Below are 15,424 nucleotides of genomic sequence, written 5' to 3'. Positions count from 1 at the left end.
ACACACACACACACACACACACACACACACACACACACACACACACAGAAAGAGAGAGAGAGAACTCCAGAGATCTGCAGAGGGAGGGTCCTCCTTGAGTATTCATCAGAATACTGATCATCTCACTCATACAATGAAATGATCTGAGGCCAAAGAAAGAACAACCTGAAAAACACTACACTCAACAACTAGGAATACAAGGGAACTGTCTCAAACTGAGAAAAGGTATCTATGAAAATCTACTGCTAACATCATACTTAATGGTGAAAGACTAAAACCTTCCTCCTTAGACTGGGGTCAAGAAAAAGATGTTTATTCTCATTGCTTCTATTTAATATTGTACTGAAGTTTCTAGCCTAATCAATTAGACAAGGAAGAAAAAATAAAAAGCATAAAGACTGGAAAGAAAGAAGGAAAGCTATGTCAATTTGCAGAAGACATGACCTTATATATAGAACATCCTGAGAAATCCTCTAAAAAACTATTATAGCTAACAAATGCATTAGGCAAAGTTGCAGGATACAAGATCAATATACAACCAAAAACAAAAATTGTATTTCTATACACTAGCGATGAAAAATTTGAAAAGGAAATTAATAGAGAAATTCCATTTATAGTAACACAAAAGAATAAAATACTTAGGAATAAAAGTGTAAGACTTGTACACCAATAACTACAAAACATTATTGAAAGAAATTAAGGAAGATCTATATAAATAGAAAAAGAGTGTGTGTTCATGGGTCAGAAGACTTAATACTGTTAAAATACGATACTCCCCAAAGTGATGTACCAATTCAATGTAATCTATTAATATCCCAGTTGTCTTCTTCTTCTTTTATTTTTCGGCAGTAATTGACAAGCTGAGACTAAATGCGTATGGAATTGCAAGGGAGCCTGAATAGCCAAAACAATCTTGAAAAAGAACAATGTTGAAAGACTGGCACTTGACTATTTCAAAACTTACTGCAATATTACTGTAATCAAGACTGTGAGGCCAGGCACAGTGGCTCATGCCTGTAATCCCAGCCTTCTGGGAGGCAGGGGCAGGAGAATTGCTTGAGCCCAGGAGTTTGAGACCAGCCTGGGGAACAAAGTGAGATACCACCTCTACAAAAACTTAGCCAGGCATGGTGGCACCACCCATGGTCCTAGCTACACAGGAAGCTGAGTAAGGAGGATCACTTGGACCCAGTAGGTAGAGGCTACAGTGAGCCATGTTCATGTCACTGCATTGCAAACTGGGTGACAGAGTTAGACCCTATCTTAAAAAAAAAAAAATAGACCGCGTAGTACTGGCATAAACACAGACATATAGATCAATGGCATAGAGAATCCAGAAATAAAGCCATACTTCTGTGGTGGATCCGTTTTTGACAAGTGTATCAAGACAATTTAACAGAGGAAAGAAAAAGTCTTTTCAACAAATGGTGCTGGGACAACTGGGTAGCTGCATGCAAAATAATAAATTTGAACTCTTACTTCACACTATGTTTAAAAATTAACTCAATATAGATTAAAGACTTAAATGTATGAGCCAAAACATAGGAGTTAAATATTGTGCACTTGGATTAGGCAATGATTTCTTACATGTGACACCAAAAGCAAAAGTAACAAAAAGAAAATATTTTTGATATTTCATCAAAATTAAAATATCCTGTGCTTTAAAAGACACCATCAAGAAAGTAAAAAGATAACCCTCAGAATGAGAGAAAATATTCAGAAATCATATATCTGATAAAGGATAGGTATCCATAATATATAAAGTACTTTTACAACTCACCAGTGAAAAGACAAATAACCCAATTGAAAATGGGCAAAGCATTTAAATTGACATTTCTTTAAAGAAGATACACAAATGGCCAACAAGCACATAAGACTCTCAGAATCATTAGTCATTAGGGAAATGCAAATCAAAACCACAATGAGACCTGTGCAGTGGTCCCATGCCTGTAATCCCAGTACTTTAGGAGGCCAAAGCAGGAGGATAGCTTGAGCCCGGGAATTTGAGACCAGCCTAGGCAACAAATCAACACCCCATATCTACAAAAAAATAAATAGAAATAAATTAGCCAGACATGATGGCATGTGCCTTTAGCCCCAGCTACTCAGGAGGCTGAGACAGGAGGATTCCCTGAGCCCAAGTTTTGAGGCTGCAGTGAGGTATCATTCTGCCACTGCCCTCCAGCCTGAGTGACAGAGCCTTGTCTAAATAAAAACAACAACCTGGGTGACAGAGCCTTGTCTAAATAAAAACACCACCACCACCACCAAAAACCACCACGATGAGATACCACTTTACACTCGCTGGGATGGCAATAATTAAAAATGGAAAAATAACACATTTTTGTAAAGATGTGGAAAAATTGGACTTTTGCGCATAGCTGGTGGGAATGTGAAATGGTGTTGGTCCAGTAGAAAACAGTTTGGCTTAACTTCCTCAAGAAGTTAAACAGAATTACTATATGACTCAGCAAATTCACTCCTAGGCATACCTGAAAGACTTGAAAACAGGTATTCAAACAAATATTTGTCCATGAATGTTCATAGCAGTGCTATTCAAAATCACCAAAAGGTGGAAACAACATATTTGTCAATGGATGAATGGACAAACAAATGTGGTATAACCATACGATGTATTATTATGCAACATAAAAAAGAATAAAGTACTCATACATGCTATAACATGGATGAACCTTGAAAACATTATGCTAAATGAAAAAAAAAAAACAGACCCAGAAAAGTCACATATTGTAAGATTCCATTTATATAAAACATTCAGAATAGGTAAATCTATAGAGACAGAAAGATTAGTGGCTGCCAGTGGCTATGGGGACCGGAGAGTGACTCCTTAATGGATATGGGGTTTTCTTTTGGAGTGATGATACTGTTTTGTAGCTAGATAAAGGAGGTGGTTGCACCACACTGCACACTGGATGTACTAAATGGCACTCGAATTGTTTGCTTTAAAATGGTTAGTTTTAAGTTACTTGAATTTCACTTGAATTTAAAAAATAAAGGAATGAAGTACCAGCACATGCAACGACATGGATGATCCTTGTTAAAGAAGCCAGACACAAAAGGTCATATATGTTGTATGATTCCATTTATACGAAATGTCCAGAATAGGCAAATCTATAGAGACAGAAAACAGACTGGTGGTTTTGTAGGGCCGGGAGGAGGAAGGGATGAGGAAAATGGGGTGTGGTTGCATGGGATTATTTTCAGGGTGATGAAAATGTTCTGGAATTAGATAGGATTGATGGTTGAAAAATTTTGTGAATGTACTAGAAACCATTACATTGTACCCTTTAAGAGAGTGAATTTTATTGTATATGAATTATGTCTAATATAAAAGAGAATATACTGTTGAAACAAAAATAATAACAATGTAGTGTGGTATTTATAACATAATAAACATAGTGTATGAAAATAGTGGTGCAAAGATCAAGAAGGGAGAATTGAAAGTATACTATTGTAACATTCTTATAGCATACATGAAGTGGTATTATATGACTTGAATATAGACTGTGATAAGTTAAAAATGTGTGCCATAAACCCTAAAGCAGCCACTAAATTAACCAAACAAAATGTTATAGTTAATATCCACAAAGGAGATAAAAGGGAATCAGAAAAAATATTCAATTAATCCAAAACAAAGCATAAAAAGTGAACACATTGCGAATGAGGCAAATAGAAAACAAGATAACAGAGTTGAACTTAACCATATCAATAAGCACATTAAATGAAGTCCATTAAAAAGTAAAAATTGTCACATTGTATTAAAAAGTAGGATCCAACTATGTGCCCCTCAAGAAATGCACTTAAAATAAAAAGACAGAACTAGGTTAAAAGTAAAATAATGAAAAAATATGTTAACTCTAACACAAGGAAAACTGGATGGCTATATTGCTATCAATGTAGTTTTCAGAGCAAATAATATTAACATTTTCTTTACTATATTACCATTATCATAATAATAAAGAGATCATTTTATCAAGGGGATATAACAATCATAAATATTTATGCACCTAAAAGCAAATTTTCAAAAGAGATGAAGGAAAAACAGATAAAGCTGCAAGAAGAAAAGCACCAGCACACTTTCATGCACCCATAGGTGCTTCTGCCTGCTCAGAGAATAAAAGAAAATGCTGCTTTCTGAGTAGAAGGAAGTGTTTGTAAAAATGACTTCAGGTTTTCATCACTTTACACTCCATGGGGAGTAGTTTTCTGTGCTGTTGCTGGCCTTAAGGTGGGCAACAACTGCCACATCTGAAAGTATGTAGTCAACTTAATAACATACTTAAACCCAGTAACCTCAAAGCCAGGCTTATTTCTGATTACAATAAGCTATGCAGAGCCCTATTTTAGCCCACATGTTCTCTAACTTGTCTTTAACCTTTCCTGCCTCTCTAATCTGATAAATAGCCACATACTGCTTGGCCCAGCTGGCTTTATGTTTGCTCATATGATTCCTAGTGTAAATTTCCGCTAAAGGGAGTCAAATAAGGGAAACTTCTGCATATAAAATATGACCAATGGAGGTTACAGTTAGCAAACTCAAATTGCTTCTATGTGTTTATGTATATTAAGTGTAAACAAAATATAACGAACTTTACTGTTGGAGCTAAAGAAATTTTCCCCTCCGTGGAGTCCTTTCTGCATTGTCTATAATAGATAATAAAATTAGCAGGATGGTCTCAGATTTACAAAACTGGCCCTTCCTTAGACACTAATAGCATTGACGAGGCTGCAGGCCAGGGCATTTAAATTCCAGGAGTTCATCTGGATTCAAAAGCCCTGAGGAAGTTCACATGAGGGCACCAGGCCACACCCATAAAGTTCTCTTTAGCTATAGAGGCTTAGACCAGAAAGACTATCCTGAGGTACAATGGATTAACTATAAGCCCCCTGTGTCTAAAGGTTAATTCCAAGGGGTTTCAGGTGCTGCAAAGGTGCTAGGAAAGCATTCATCCTTACCTGGGAACCAAGACTTCCAAAACATACAGCCTATCACTTCTCATGAGGCAGAGACCCCTATATATATTGCTATGAATGTCTACCACACAGGATTATAAGGTTTTAGATATAGGCATCTTCATGGCTCAAAAGTGATGATTAGATTTGGAGTGAAAAGAACTTAGTAACTTGTCCTGTGACTTTTGGGGTCAGTTAACCATTCCAAGGCTCAGCTTCCACATCTGTATATTGGAGACTAATCTTTGCACTGCTTGAGTACATCAGAGTTGTTGAGACTCAGATGAAATGTGTAAAGGATATTTTAATAAGAACTGCATACATATAAGGTGTCAGTCTTATTACTATTGAGGTGTTAGAGGTAGCCTTCCTTGTAGCCCAAGCAAAGGTCAAATTATTGTGTCAGAGAGACACAAAGATCTGACATCGGGGGTTACCACTGTAGCTTATGATAGACTGGCAACAGCAAGCACTTTGCTGGCCCTATGAAAATCAACCAGAAAACTATTTTGCTTGAAGAGAAAGTATGTTGGCTTCTTGGTAGGTTCGGTGTGGGACTGGTTGAAATTACCAAGTACAGTATTCTCAGGCTGTCTTTGGCTTTAGAACATGACCTGTCTTCCATAATCCCTAGTATAAGCATTCACTCTGGTACCCTTGAACAGAAGGGAAGCAGATCTGAAGAACTTCTGCAGGCTTACTTTTACAGATGCCCTTGAGGCTAGAAAACCACTAATAAATTACTCATTTCTCAGCTAGTAACCCTTTAGGGCTTTTCACTGACTGCAAGCAGGTATATCTGGCTTAGCAGATTCCTCTGGTTGAAGTAATACTACCAGGAGTTTCTTTTTGGAGCTTTCAGAGATGAGTTACTGGTACTTGTAATCTAGTCTGCTAATGAGTTAATAAATTAATTATTTGAAGTTAAGATGGAGGAAGACAGATGACTACCTGGGGGAAATAAAAGTGCATTCTTTAGAGATCCAGTGGGACACTATTTGGAAAAAGATAAATAATTTAGGATCATAAGGAACATATTTTGCCTCATTTCACCGTAAGTACCCTGGAACACAGCTTCCAATAACTCTTGATAAACTAGGTATTAGATTAAGTGGTATTAAGTCATATTTCTGCTGGCCCATCCCTTAGTTCAAAGTCAAAGATGCATGCTTAATCATGCATGTCAGTTTTATCAATTCACCCTCATTTTGTCACATATGGAAATAAAGCACTTTCTCTAGATTTTGGAAACTAGAAGTGTTGAGTATTCGTTGGAGTATCAACAGCAAAAATACAACACACTTAGGATAATCTGAGGAGAGTTTAATTAGAAATATGTAGATGGTGTGGAGGGGGAATCACAAATGGTTGTTCAGGAATCGAGGTCTAGCAGCACAGCAACAGCAGACTTGTCACCATACCCATCACACCTAGACCTGAAAACATGAGAAGGGGTTAGTGGAACCAGAAAGGAAGATAATTAGGACTAGTAAGTCATCTTGAGAGGAGTAGGGACATTCAATTGAGAGTCACAAGCCAACCTGAGGTGACCTCATAGAGAAAGAGCCATGAAAATAAATACCCTAACCCAACTCTTGTCCCTTCATCTGGTATTCTGCTGGGACTTCCAACTGGTTGAACCCAATCAGAAGCCAGAGGGCTCAGGAACCCTCTGGGGCAGAAAGCAGGATGAAATGTGATGGTGGAGGGCGAAACAGAAGATATTTGGCATAAATTGGTATGATGTAAGCAATTTGTTATCCTGTAGGGTCAGGTGTTGGGTATGCAGTCCACTAATAGAGAAACAGACGATTAAGATTACATAAATGTGATTTTAGCCCATGTTTTGGGGAACAGGTTGGTGAGCCAGCTTCCTCCAGACAGCTACTCTTGCAAAAATCCCCATTATCTGGCCTAGAGTTAGTAAGATTTGGTAGTCAAAGACAGACTAGCATACCTCTTCTCCAGTGTACATACAGTAAGTCCTCAGTTAACGTCCATAGGTTCTTGGAAACTTCGACTTTAAAGCTAAATGACATATAACAAATCCATTTTTTCTTCATCAACATTATAACTGAATAATATTGGACATCGTTTCCTTTAAAGTCACAGCTTCTAAAAATATATTGACCATGTGAAGTGAGGATTTACTATATTATGGTCACTGCTTATTCTCCTGTTTGAGTTCATTTTAGATTGCTATCCGTCATGGTGTCCTTAGCTAACAAGCATCCAATCAATATTTGTTGATACAGAACTCAGGAGACAGGCCTCTCTGGATTCAATTCCAACTTAGGAGTATTTCCACCAAACAAATTTTCCAAGCTCCCTGAATATACTCTAAAACCACTGCTCTAAAATGGAAATGACATATGGTTTTAAAATATTATTCAATTTATTTTGGAGCTGCTTAGGGATGAAGGTGTTTGTATAGTCCAGCCTGAGAACGGAGTTTCTCTGCCAAGGAAACCAATTGAAGTTCCGGCTAAACAAAAGTGATTGCTCCTTGCTTCTGTGTTGAGAGGCATGGGAAGTGCTACCAGAACCAACTGTTAATCAGGCTGTTAAGAAGAGAATCTGACCAACATGAAGAAACCCCGTCTCTACTAAAAATACAAAATTAGCCAGGTGTGGTGGCACATGCCTGTAATCGCAGCTACTCAGGAGACTGAGGCAGGACAATCGCTGAACCCAGAAGGCGGAGGTTGCAGTGAGCCGAAATCGTGCCATTGCACTCCAGCCTGGGCAACAAGAGTGAAACTCCGTCTCAAAAACAAACAAACAAACAACAAAAGAGAATCTTTGACAGCAAAGCTGTTCTCTTCATTTTGGATGCAGGCATTGGGAAACTAGGCCACCTCTTAAAATATTTGCTAATGATTTTTATGAGGCTGAAAGAATAAATGAAACTTAAAACAGGGAATCTAGAGGCAGGACTTTAGACAACCCTACCACCACCAAAGAGCTCAAACAAATCATTACACATGCTCATTCATTTTTATAGGCAATAGTGCCCTCTTGTGATTAACTTCTGAATAAGCATTTGATGGCTTGATATGACTGAGGCAAAGAACCTCATTGCCACTACAAGAATGAAAAAGTGTTCTTCAAATTTGGATGGGTGGGAAAAAAATCATACAATCACAAGGTGTCCGATACAACCTCCTTTGGAAGCAATGAGTGTGACACCAACATGGCATAGATCAGGCCAATAAGCTATAAAAATAATTGGAATGTCTACTTTCTTACACAGCATATGTGTGTGTGTGTATACACTTATCCGTGTGTGTATATATATGTGTGTATATATATATACACACATATATATAAATGTGTGTATATATGTATATATATACACACATATATATAAATGTGTGTATATATGTATATATATACACACATATATATAAATGTGTGTATATATGTATATATATACACATGCATATATACACATATATACGTATATACATATATACACATATATATACATATATACACACATATATATACATATATATACACACATATATATACATATATATATATAAGGAATTTTCAAATAGACCTCAATTCATAAATATTACAGTGACACACACACACACACACAGCTATAAAATACTAGGATTTGGTCCTTAAGTAACATCTGAATCACGAAAGATTCATTAACTGGTAAAACCACATTTGGTACACATAACTATTTGGTAGTCAAACTATCTGATTAAGCAGAATAGTTCATTCATTTCCTCCCAATGTGAGAAAGCTATTAATTGTGTATGACTGTAAAACTCACCATAGTACTTCTGGAATTTTCACAGATGATAGAAAAGCAAACAAAAACAAAAACAAAACAAAACAAAACACAAAAAACTCACCATAGGTAACTAGTAGAGCAGCTAGATTAATCTTTGAATAATTCATGGCAAGGGAGCGTTAACAATATTAATGTCCTGGAATGAATTTGTGTACTTCAAACAACAAAGCAGGGCTAGGAATAGTTAAGGGATTTAAGAAACACATAGACTAGCTGCACATGCAACAATTTAAAAACTAGGAGGTTCTGGGATGGGCGTGGTGGCTCACACCTGTAATCTCAGCACTCTGGGAGGCCGAGGTAGGCGGATCGCTTGAGCTCAGGAGTTCAAGACCAGCCTGGGCAACATGGTGAAACCCCGCCTCTACTAAAAATACAAAAAATTAGCCGGGCGTGGTGGTATGCACCTGTAGTTCCAGCTACTCCGGAGGCTGAGGTGGGAGAATCGCTTGAACCCAGGAGGTGGATGTTGCAGTGAGCCGAGATCATGCCACTGCACTCCAGCCTTGGTGACAGAGCAGACTGTCTCAAAACAAAACAAACAAACAAACAGAGGAGGTTCTTTATGGGCCAAGGCTTTCAACCAGCTACAAATGAGAGGGAAAGATACAAAAAGCAAAATCTTTGGAATTAAGTGTTTGCGACTATAACAGAAGGGGCACCTTTGAGTGTACACCATGTAGAAAAATCTGTGAGGCTGTGATATGGTGTTTTCAGTTACAATTACTCATTACTGACTTTATGCATGGGACTAAATGAAAACATAAAGCTAAAATTTGCGATTGGTGGCTATCCAGAATCAACAAAATGATTAGATAGTTATTGTTTGGATCCTAAGTTTTACCACTAGAGATTCTAAGCTTTAGATTTTGCATAGGTCCATATTAGGATTTAGAATACTCAAAATTGTTTTGGTTGTTTTATCTTTTAGCTGTAACACAAATTTTACTATGGAAGTTTTTAATATTTTATTTTTAACCAGTCCTTGACTATTTTAGAGAACTATGCATGTTCATTCTTAATCATTAAGAATATTAGCTCACTAACCTGCTTTAAACATTATTAATGAATTCTTCCCCAAATAGAAGCCAGTTGTTTCCTTACTTAGCCATTAACGCAATGTTGTCAAGAAATTTATTACCTCAGAAATATCTTCCAATAGGTAGTTTTCTTCACTGGAAAAAGTTTACATTACTATGTTTTCTTTCTACTATCAGAGTGATCAAAGCGTGGAGAAACTGATTCCCTGGGAAAAGATGACTTGTTGATGTGCAGATTGGTAATCTATCTGTAAATGAGCAGGGATTTTTTCCACACAGGCTGAAGAGATACACAACAGACCATCCTTACAACATATATCTTTAATTAAATTTATATTGGTGGGTTTAAAAAACATTAAGTGAGAAGATGACAGCTAGGGAAATAAGATATCCTGTGAGTATTTATAACAAAATATTTAAAATTTAAAAAGAATAAGAAACATCAATTGGCTTTTTGTAACTTAAAAGACACTAACCAAGTGTTGTTTCCCAGTTTTGTACAAGTAGAGACCACAGGAGGATTCTTACATAAGAAGCACAGGGAAAAGAATTGTTAATTCTGTGTGTGTGTTTTTGTTTCTCAGAATTGTTTGGAAGAACTTTGTCCAGTCAGAAATGAGTAAAAACAAGATGTAAGAAACATTAAACCAGGGGGCATATGGTCTTAAGAGATAATCTTGGGGAATGTAGCAAAAGACAAATTGCTCCATTAGATATTATAATTTGGTATGTAACATGAACATTTAAAATTCTGATTAAAGTGACTAAAAGGGTTTGTTTTTTAAAAAAATCAAAACAGAACTTATGGGATAAAACTCAAAATAAATTTACTCTCAGTAGTAACTTGATGTAGGAATATAAATCCTCTCACTTTGATAAATATGAATATAAAATATTGCTGTCTGTATTCTAGGGTTTCCTGCATTTTCTGTAGTGATTCATGCTGTCATATGTAAATGACTCAACATTTTGAGCTAAAAGACTGTTCACAATATACACATTCTTTACTTACAAAGCAAAATAAGCTTAACACCTTTATATTAAAAACCTGGGATACAGCAGGATTAGTAGCACATGAAAAATAATTCTTTCTACAAACTGCAGTCTTTTATTTTACTCAGTGTGACTCTTCTCTTAATTGAATTTTTAATGTACCATTTTAGTAAATGGGCAAAATATATAATTTTCATCTTATAATTCTTGGAGAAAGTCATTCTGGACCCAAAAAGTAAATTCACTTCCTTATTTCTTTAGTAGAAAAATAATAGAGACTGCTCTGGCGCATTGCTGAGGTACATCTGAATCTTCATGGTTACTAGTCAGCATGTTATCTTGGTCATATATAGTAGCACCATTGACAGCAGCAGTAGTAAAGTTGGGGACAATGAGACATTGCATCCTAGGAATTTTATATATTTATATATATATATATATCACATTTTAAAACACACAAGGAATTCTTCAAAATGTTATGTCCTCTTCATGCACACTTGACATCGGCTAATTCGTGTCCTCAAGTCTCCTGCTTTCAGCGTTTCTGACTGAGGTTTACTGGGAAATAAGAAATAAGACAATCAGATCCACATTTTCTGGTATTTCAATTCTGTTATTGGTTCAAATTTATAACTAAACATTCTTTTTGTGTTAAGTAGCTCTCTTGGTGACTTAATGGTTTACTTTTCAGCAATATGATCTAATGCAGTGACTGGTATGGTTTAAGAGCCATTAGTGGTCATAGATATTTTGTAACGATTCTCCCCACCACTATTATCTTTGTATATTTGTGTCTCCCTCTCATTTTCTATCTTTTTCGCTTTCTCTCATACATTTTTCTAATATTCACAGGATGAGGGAAATCTGGGCAACTGATGATGAATAGATAACAAGGACCATAAGAAAAATACCAAGTAGTGATAACTCAAAAGCAACACATAAAAATAAATTTAAACTGAAAAAAAATCAATATAATGAAGTATCCTGAGGTACGTATATTATGCATGTCTTGCTCAATGAGAATCTTTAAAATATCCTGGGAAAGGAGACCACTGGACTGAGAGGGAAAAGACAGACTGTAACTTCAATTCCTGGGGTGGCCTCAATCTAGTTGAACAGCTGCTGACTTATTAGGAAGGTCACATAACCTTTGTTTATCTCTGTTTCATTATTGAAGGATTACTACTAAGCTATCACAAACCAAACTCACCTAATATTAATCAAGTCTGTTTTTCTGACCTGAGTCATGTATATGAGAAGAACAAGCAAGAACAAAGTACACAATCCAATAAATTCTTAACATTTGTTGAGGATAAACCATCCATAAATTGTCTCTTTCTTCCCTAGCATCTCTGAAGGAAGCTTTGGACCTGAATTAAAGCTATAAGCACTTTACCTGAACATGTCTGACACATCTACAGTTGCCAGCCAAAAGCTGTAGGAGTTGGCATAGTAGTTACAGGTACCCCTCCCATGACATTCGATGAAGGGAGCTGAACGAAATTCTTCCAAGCAGGAACCAGGGGAGGCTAAGGCTTGACCTGAGCCTTCTGCCCCTGCACTTGTATGCTATAAAAGACAAGGAAAAATGTGCCGCAATACCCATGTGCCATAATAGCTTAGTGAATATCCAAAGATGTGTGCTGAGCTTGGACAAATCAAATCTAGTGAAGGAACAGGCCCAGAGGTAAGACAATAGTATCCACACCAAGGGTAGTCAAAAAAAGTAATAGGCAGATTATGAAAATATTTTACAAAAAATATGTGAGGGGGAACACAGTGCTTGGATAGAAGCTGTTTGAAGTTTAAGCTTCTTATTATGCAAATGACAGGGATTCCTCATATTGGGAAGAAATGTAGATGGAATGGACAGTCAGCTATGATGACAAATGCAAGGAAGAGTGTAAAATACCATCATGAAGGAATAACCAATCCACAGAGAATCCCATCCCTGAGGACAATGGGGAATCTGGATGGTCTGACTGTGAACTGCAATCACCACAGCTGGAGCTTCACATACTGCACATCTGGTAAAGGAAAAGGAGAAGGAACATAATCTACACAGTGAGCATGTGAGAAGTAGCCATCCCGCTTCATTGGAAGCCTTCTTGGTATGGAAGCCGATTAATGTCTCTTTCAATGATCACAAAAGGTGAAAAAATGCACTTTGAGGATTGCATTTGCTAAGTATTGTCTCCCAATATACATAATAAACTGTAAACTTTTTTCAAAAAACTGCAGAACCAGTGCAATGGCCTTTTGATATTCCATTATGCCCTAAATGTCTATTCATACTTGCTATAGTCAATGCCTTAATTGCCATAAGAGTTTGGCTTGGTATATTGCACAACTACTTGTTGTCAAAGTGCTCAATTGGAGGGGAGACATTTAGTAATGCTGAAACTGTGGTAAGAACAATGTCAGAAAGACTGGAAAATATAAGAAACGGACACTTTCTCAATCTCTATTCGTTATTCTTGGTCCAAAGGACATTTATTAAACATTTGACTATATCTGGAGAAGTACAACGTATCCAGAATGCTGGGCAGGTACCCAGGCACTTGGAGATGTGGCTGAAATCTATAAAATCAAGTAAAATAGCAACAGAATGAATACAGCTGAGTCTTCCATATCTTTAATACAAAACATGAGTGGATCTCTTGACATATTACTGAGGCCAGTTCTGCAGTTTACCTAACAAAATAGGTAATACATTTAGACAAGCTTTTACTCCCAAGAGTTGGGACTGACAAAATTGTACACACACACACACACACACACACACACACACTCCCAAATTCCCAAAGGATTCAGGAAAATGTATTAAAAAGGGCACCATGAATTTGCTACTAAGGCTGAACCAGCTTTAATCTTTATATTTACTATCAAAGGAACTAGACTTTCCAGCAATTCATCCTTTACGGTTATTGAAATCCTGGGTCATGATCAGAATAAAAATGGCAATAACCAACATTCCTAAGAGATTGAGTTAAACTAGGTTTCAAAATGGCAAAACTCTAAGAGATTTCTATTAATGGTACCACCCTCCTCTTAGTTACTCATGCTCCAAATCTCAGCTACCACCTTCTTCCCATAGCTAATAAACTGTCAAATCCTATCTAGCCTAATAATGTGATACATGTACCCCACTGTGAGTTCCAATTTACTCACATCAGGGCTATAGCAATACCCTTCAATCCAACTGGTCTCTCTACCTCAAGACTATCCGTTCTGTAATCCATGTTACACATTGATGGCACTATAATCTAACCTGAAGTGCAGCTCTAAAATATTTCGGGGCTCCTTGTTACATATCAAATAAACTTTAAACTACAATTTGGTACAGAAGGCCTTCTACCTTCTGGGCCCAAGCTAACGTTACAATCTTTTCTCCCAACATAACCTTTACATACTACATCCTAGACACATTATTTTATTACCCATTGTCATTTATCTGCCTAGTGTATATCTCCCCTTTATAACTGCCTGTGCCTCAAGTCCTTCTTGTCATTCAAGGACTGACCAGTTCAAGACATATTTTTTCCATATAGTCATCCCACATTTCTCCAGTTGAAACTAAACATCTCTTTCCCTATGTTTTCATAACATTTTTATTATATCTATTATAGAACTTAGCCCAAATCTGATATATATTAGACAAATTTATGTAATAAATAATTACTACGCTCTGCGCTATCTGGCTATTACACTATGTCTATCATGGGGGCCTGGTCAAAAGCAGACCCCCAATAAATATGAGTCAAACTAAATACTTAATTGAATATTAAGAGGTACCTCTGTTCTACCTAACCTAGGACGAATATCATCAGATTGTTAGTTTTGGACTCAAATCTGACTAGCTAACTAACTGGGGATTGGTAAAAGTCACAGCTAAATCAATACCTTACCGACTAATGAATGGCTGGATGCTCTGGCCCTTTAGGGGTTGCATGCTCATTGGCATGGGCTCTGGGGTGGAGAGCCAGTAAGAATAGTCATTTCTTGAAGCAAAGTTGCAAACATTATTGATGTTGCAGAACATGAAAGGCATGGTACTAAAGCGACGAAGGCAGCTGCCAGCCGTCCCTAGAAAGATTTGGAGAGAAAACAGTAAAGGACTGCATGATAATGATACTTTGGTTTCTTCTAAAACAATAGCAAACAGCCTTTCAAGGAAACTTGCCAGCCTTTCATAGGTAATAAATATACTATATTTCTTTTTTGTTTGTTTGTTTGGTTTTTTTTGGTTTTTTTTTGTTTTTTTTTTTATTATACTTTAGGTTTTAGGGTACATGTGCACAATGTGCAGGTTTGTTACATATGTATCCATGTGCCATGTTGATTTCCTGCACCCATTAGCTCGTCATTTAGCACTATATTTCTTAAGTCTAAGATTTACTCATATTTTAACATTTATAAAACTAGGATGTGTTTTATAAAGTATGTTAATATTTATTGTGGTAGCTCATTATATATTCCCCAATGCTATTTTTAAACAAGTGATGCATCTTATAAACAATGGTGTCTTATGGAGAATATTTAGTAATTCATTTTGTACAAGTGAAGGACACATACTGAGTCCTTACGATATCAATATTTCGTGCTC

At 36.6% G+C, this 15,424-nt stretch overlaps 1 protein-coding gene across 1 annotated transcript in view; it reads right to left on the bottom strand.

Moving 5' to 3' along the window:
* Positions 1-10,150: 10,150 nt before the first annotated feature.
* COL4A5 (collagen type IV alpha 5 chain) overlaps positions 10,151-15,424 on the bottom strand; it is a 273,551-nt gene continuing 268,277 nt past the window's right edge. The window contains exons 48-51 of the mRNA XM_032757441.2: positions 14,727-14,904; positions 12,731-12,845; positions 12,215-12,387; positions 10,151-11,376 (exon numbers count right to left, since the gene is read on the bottom strand). Coding sequence (XP_032613332.1) covers positions 11,295-11,376; positions 12,215-12,387; positions 12,731-12,845; positions 14,727-14,904 — 548 coding nt within the window. The 3' untranslated portion in view covers positions 10,151-11,294. The remainder of the gene's footprint in view (positions 11,377-12,214; positions 12,388-12,730; positions 12,846-14,726; positions 14,905-15,424) is intronic.

Source organism: Hylobates moloch, unplaced genomic scaffold, assembly GCF_009828535.3.
Source record: "Hylobates moloch isolate HMO894 unplaced genomic scaffold, HMol_V3 SCAFFOLD_7, whole genome shotgun sequence".
NCBI classification, from domain to species: domain Eukaryota; kingdom Metazoa; phylum Chordata; class Mammalia; order Primates; family Hylobatidae; genus Hylobates; species Hylobates moloch.
This window is presented reverse-complemented; position numbering and strand designations above follow the sequence as displayed.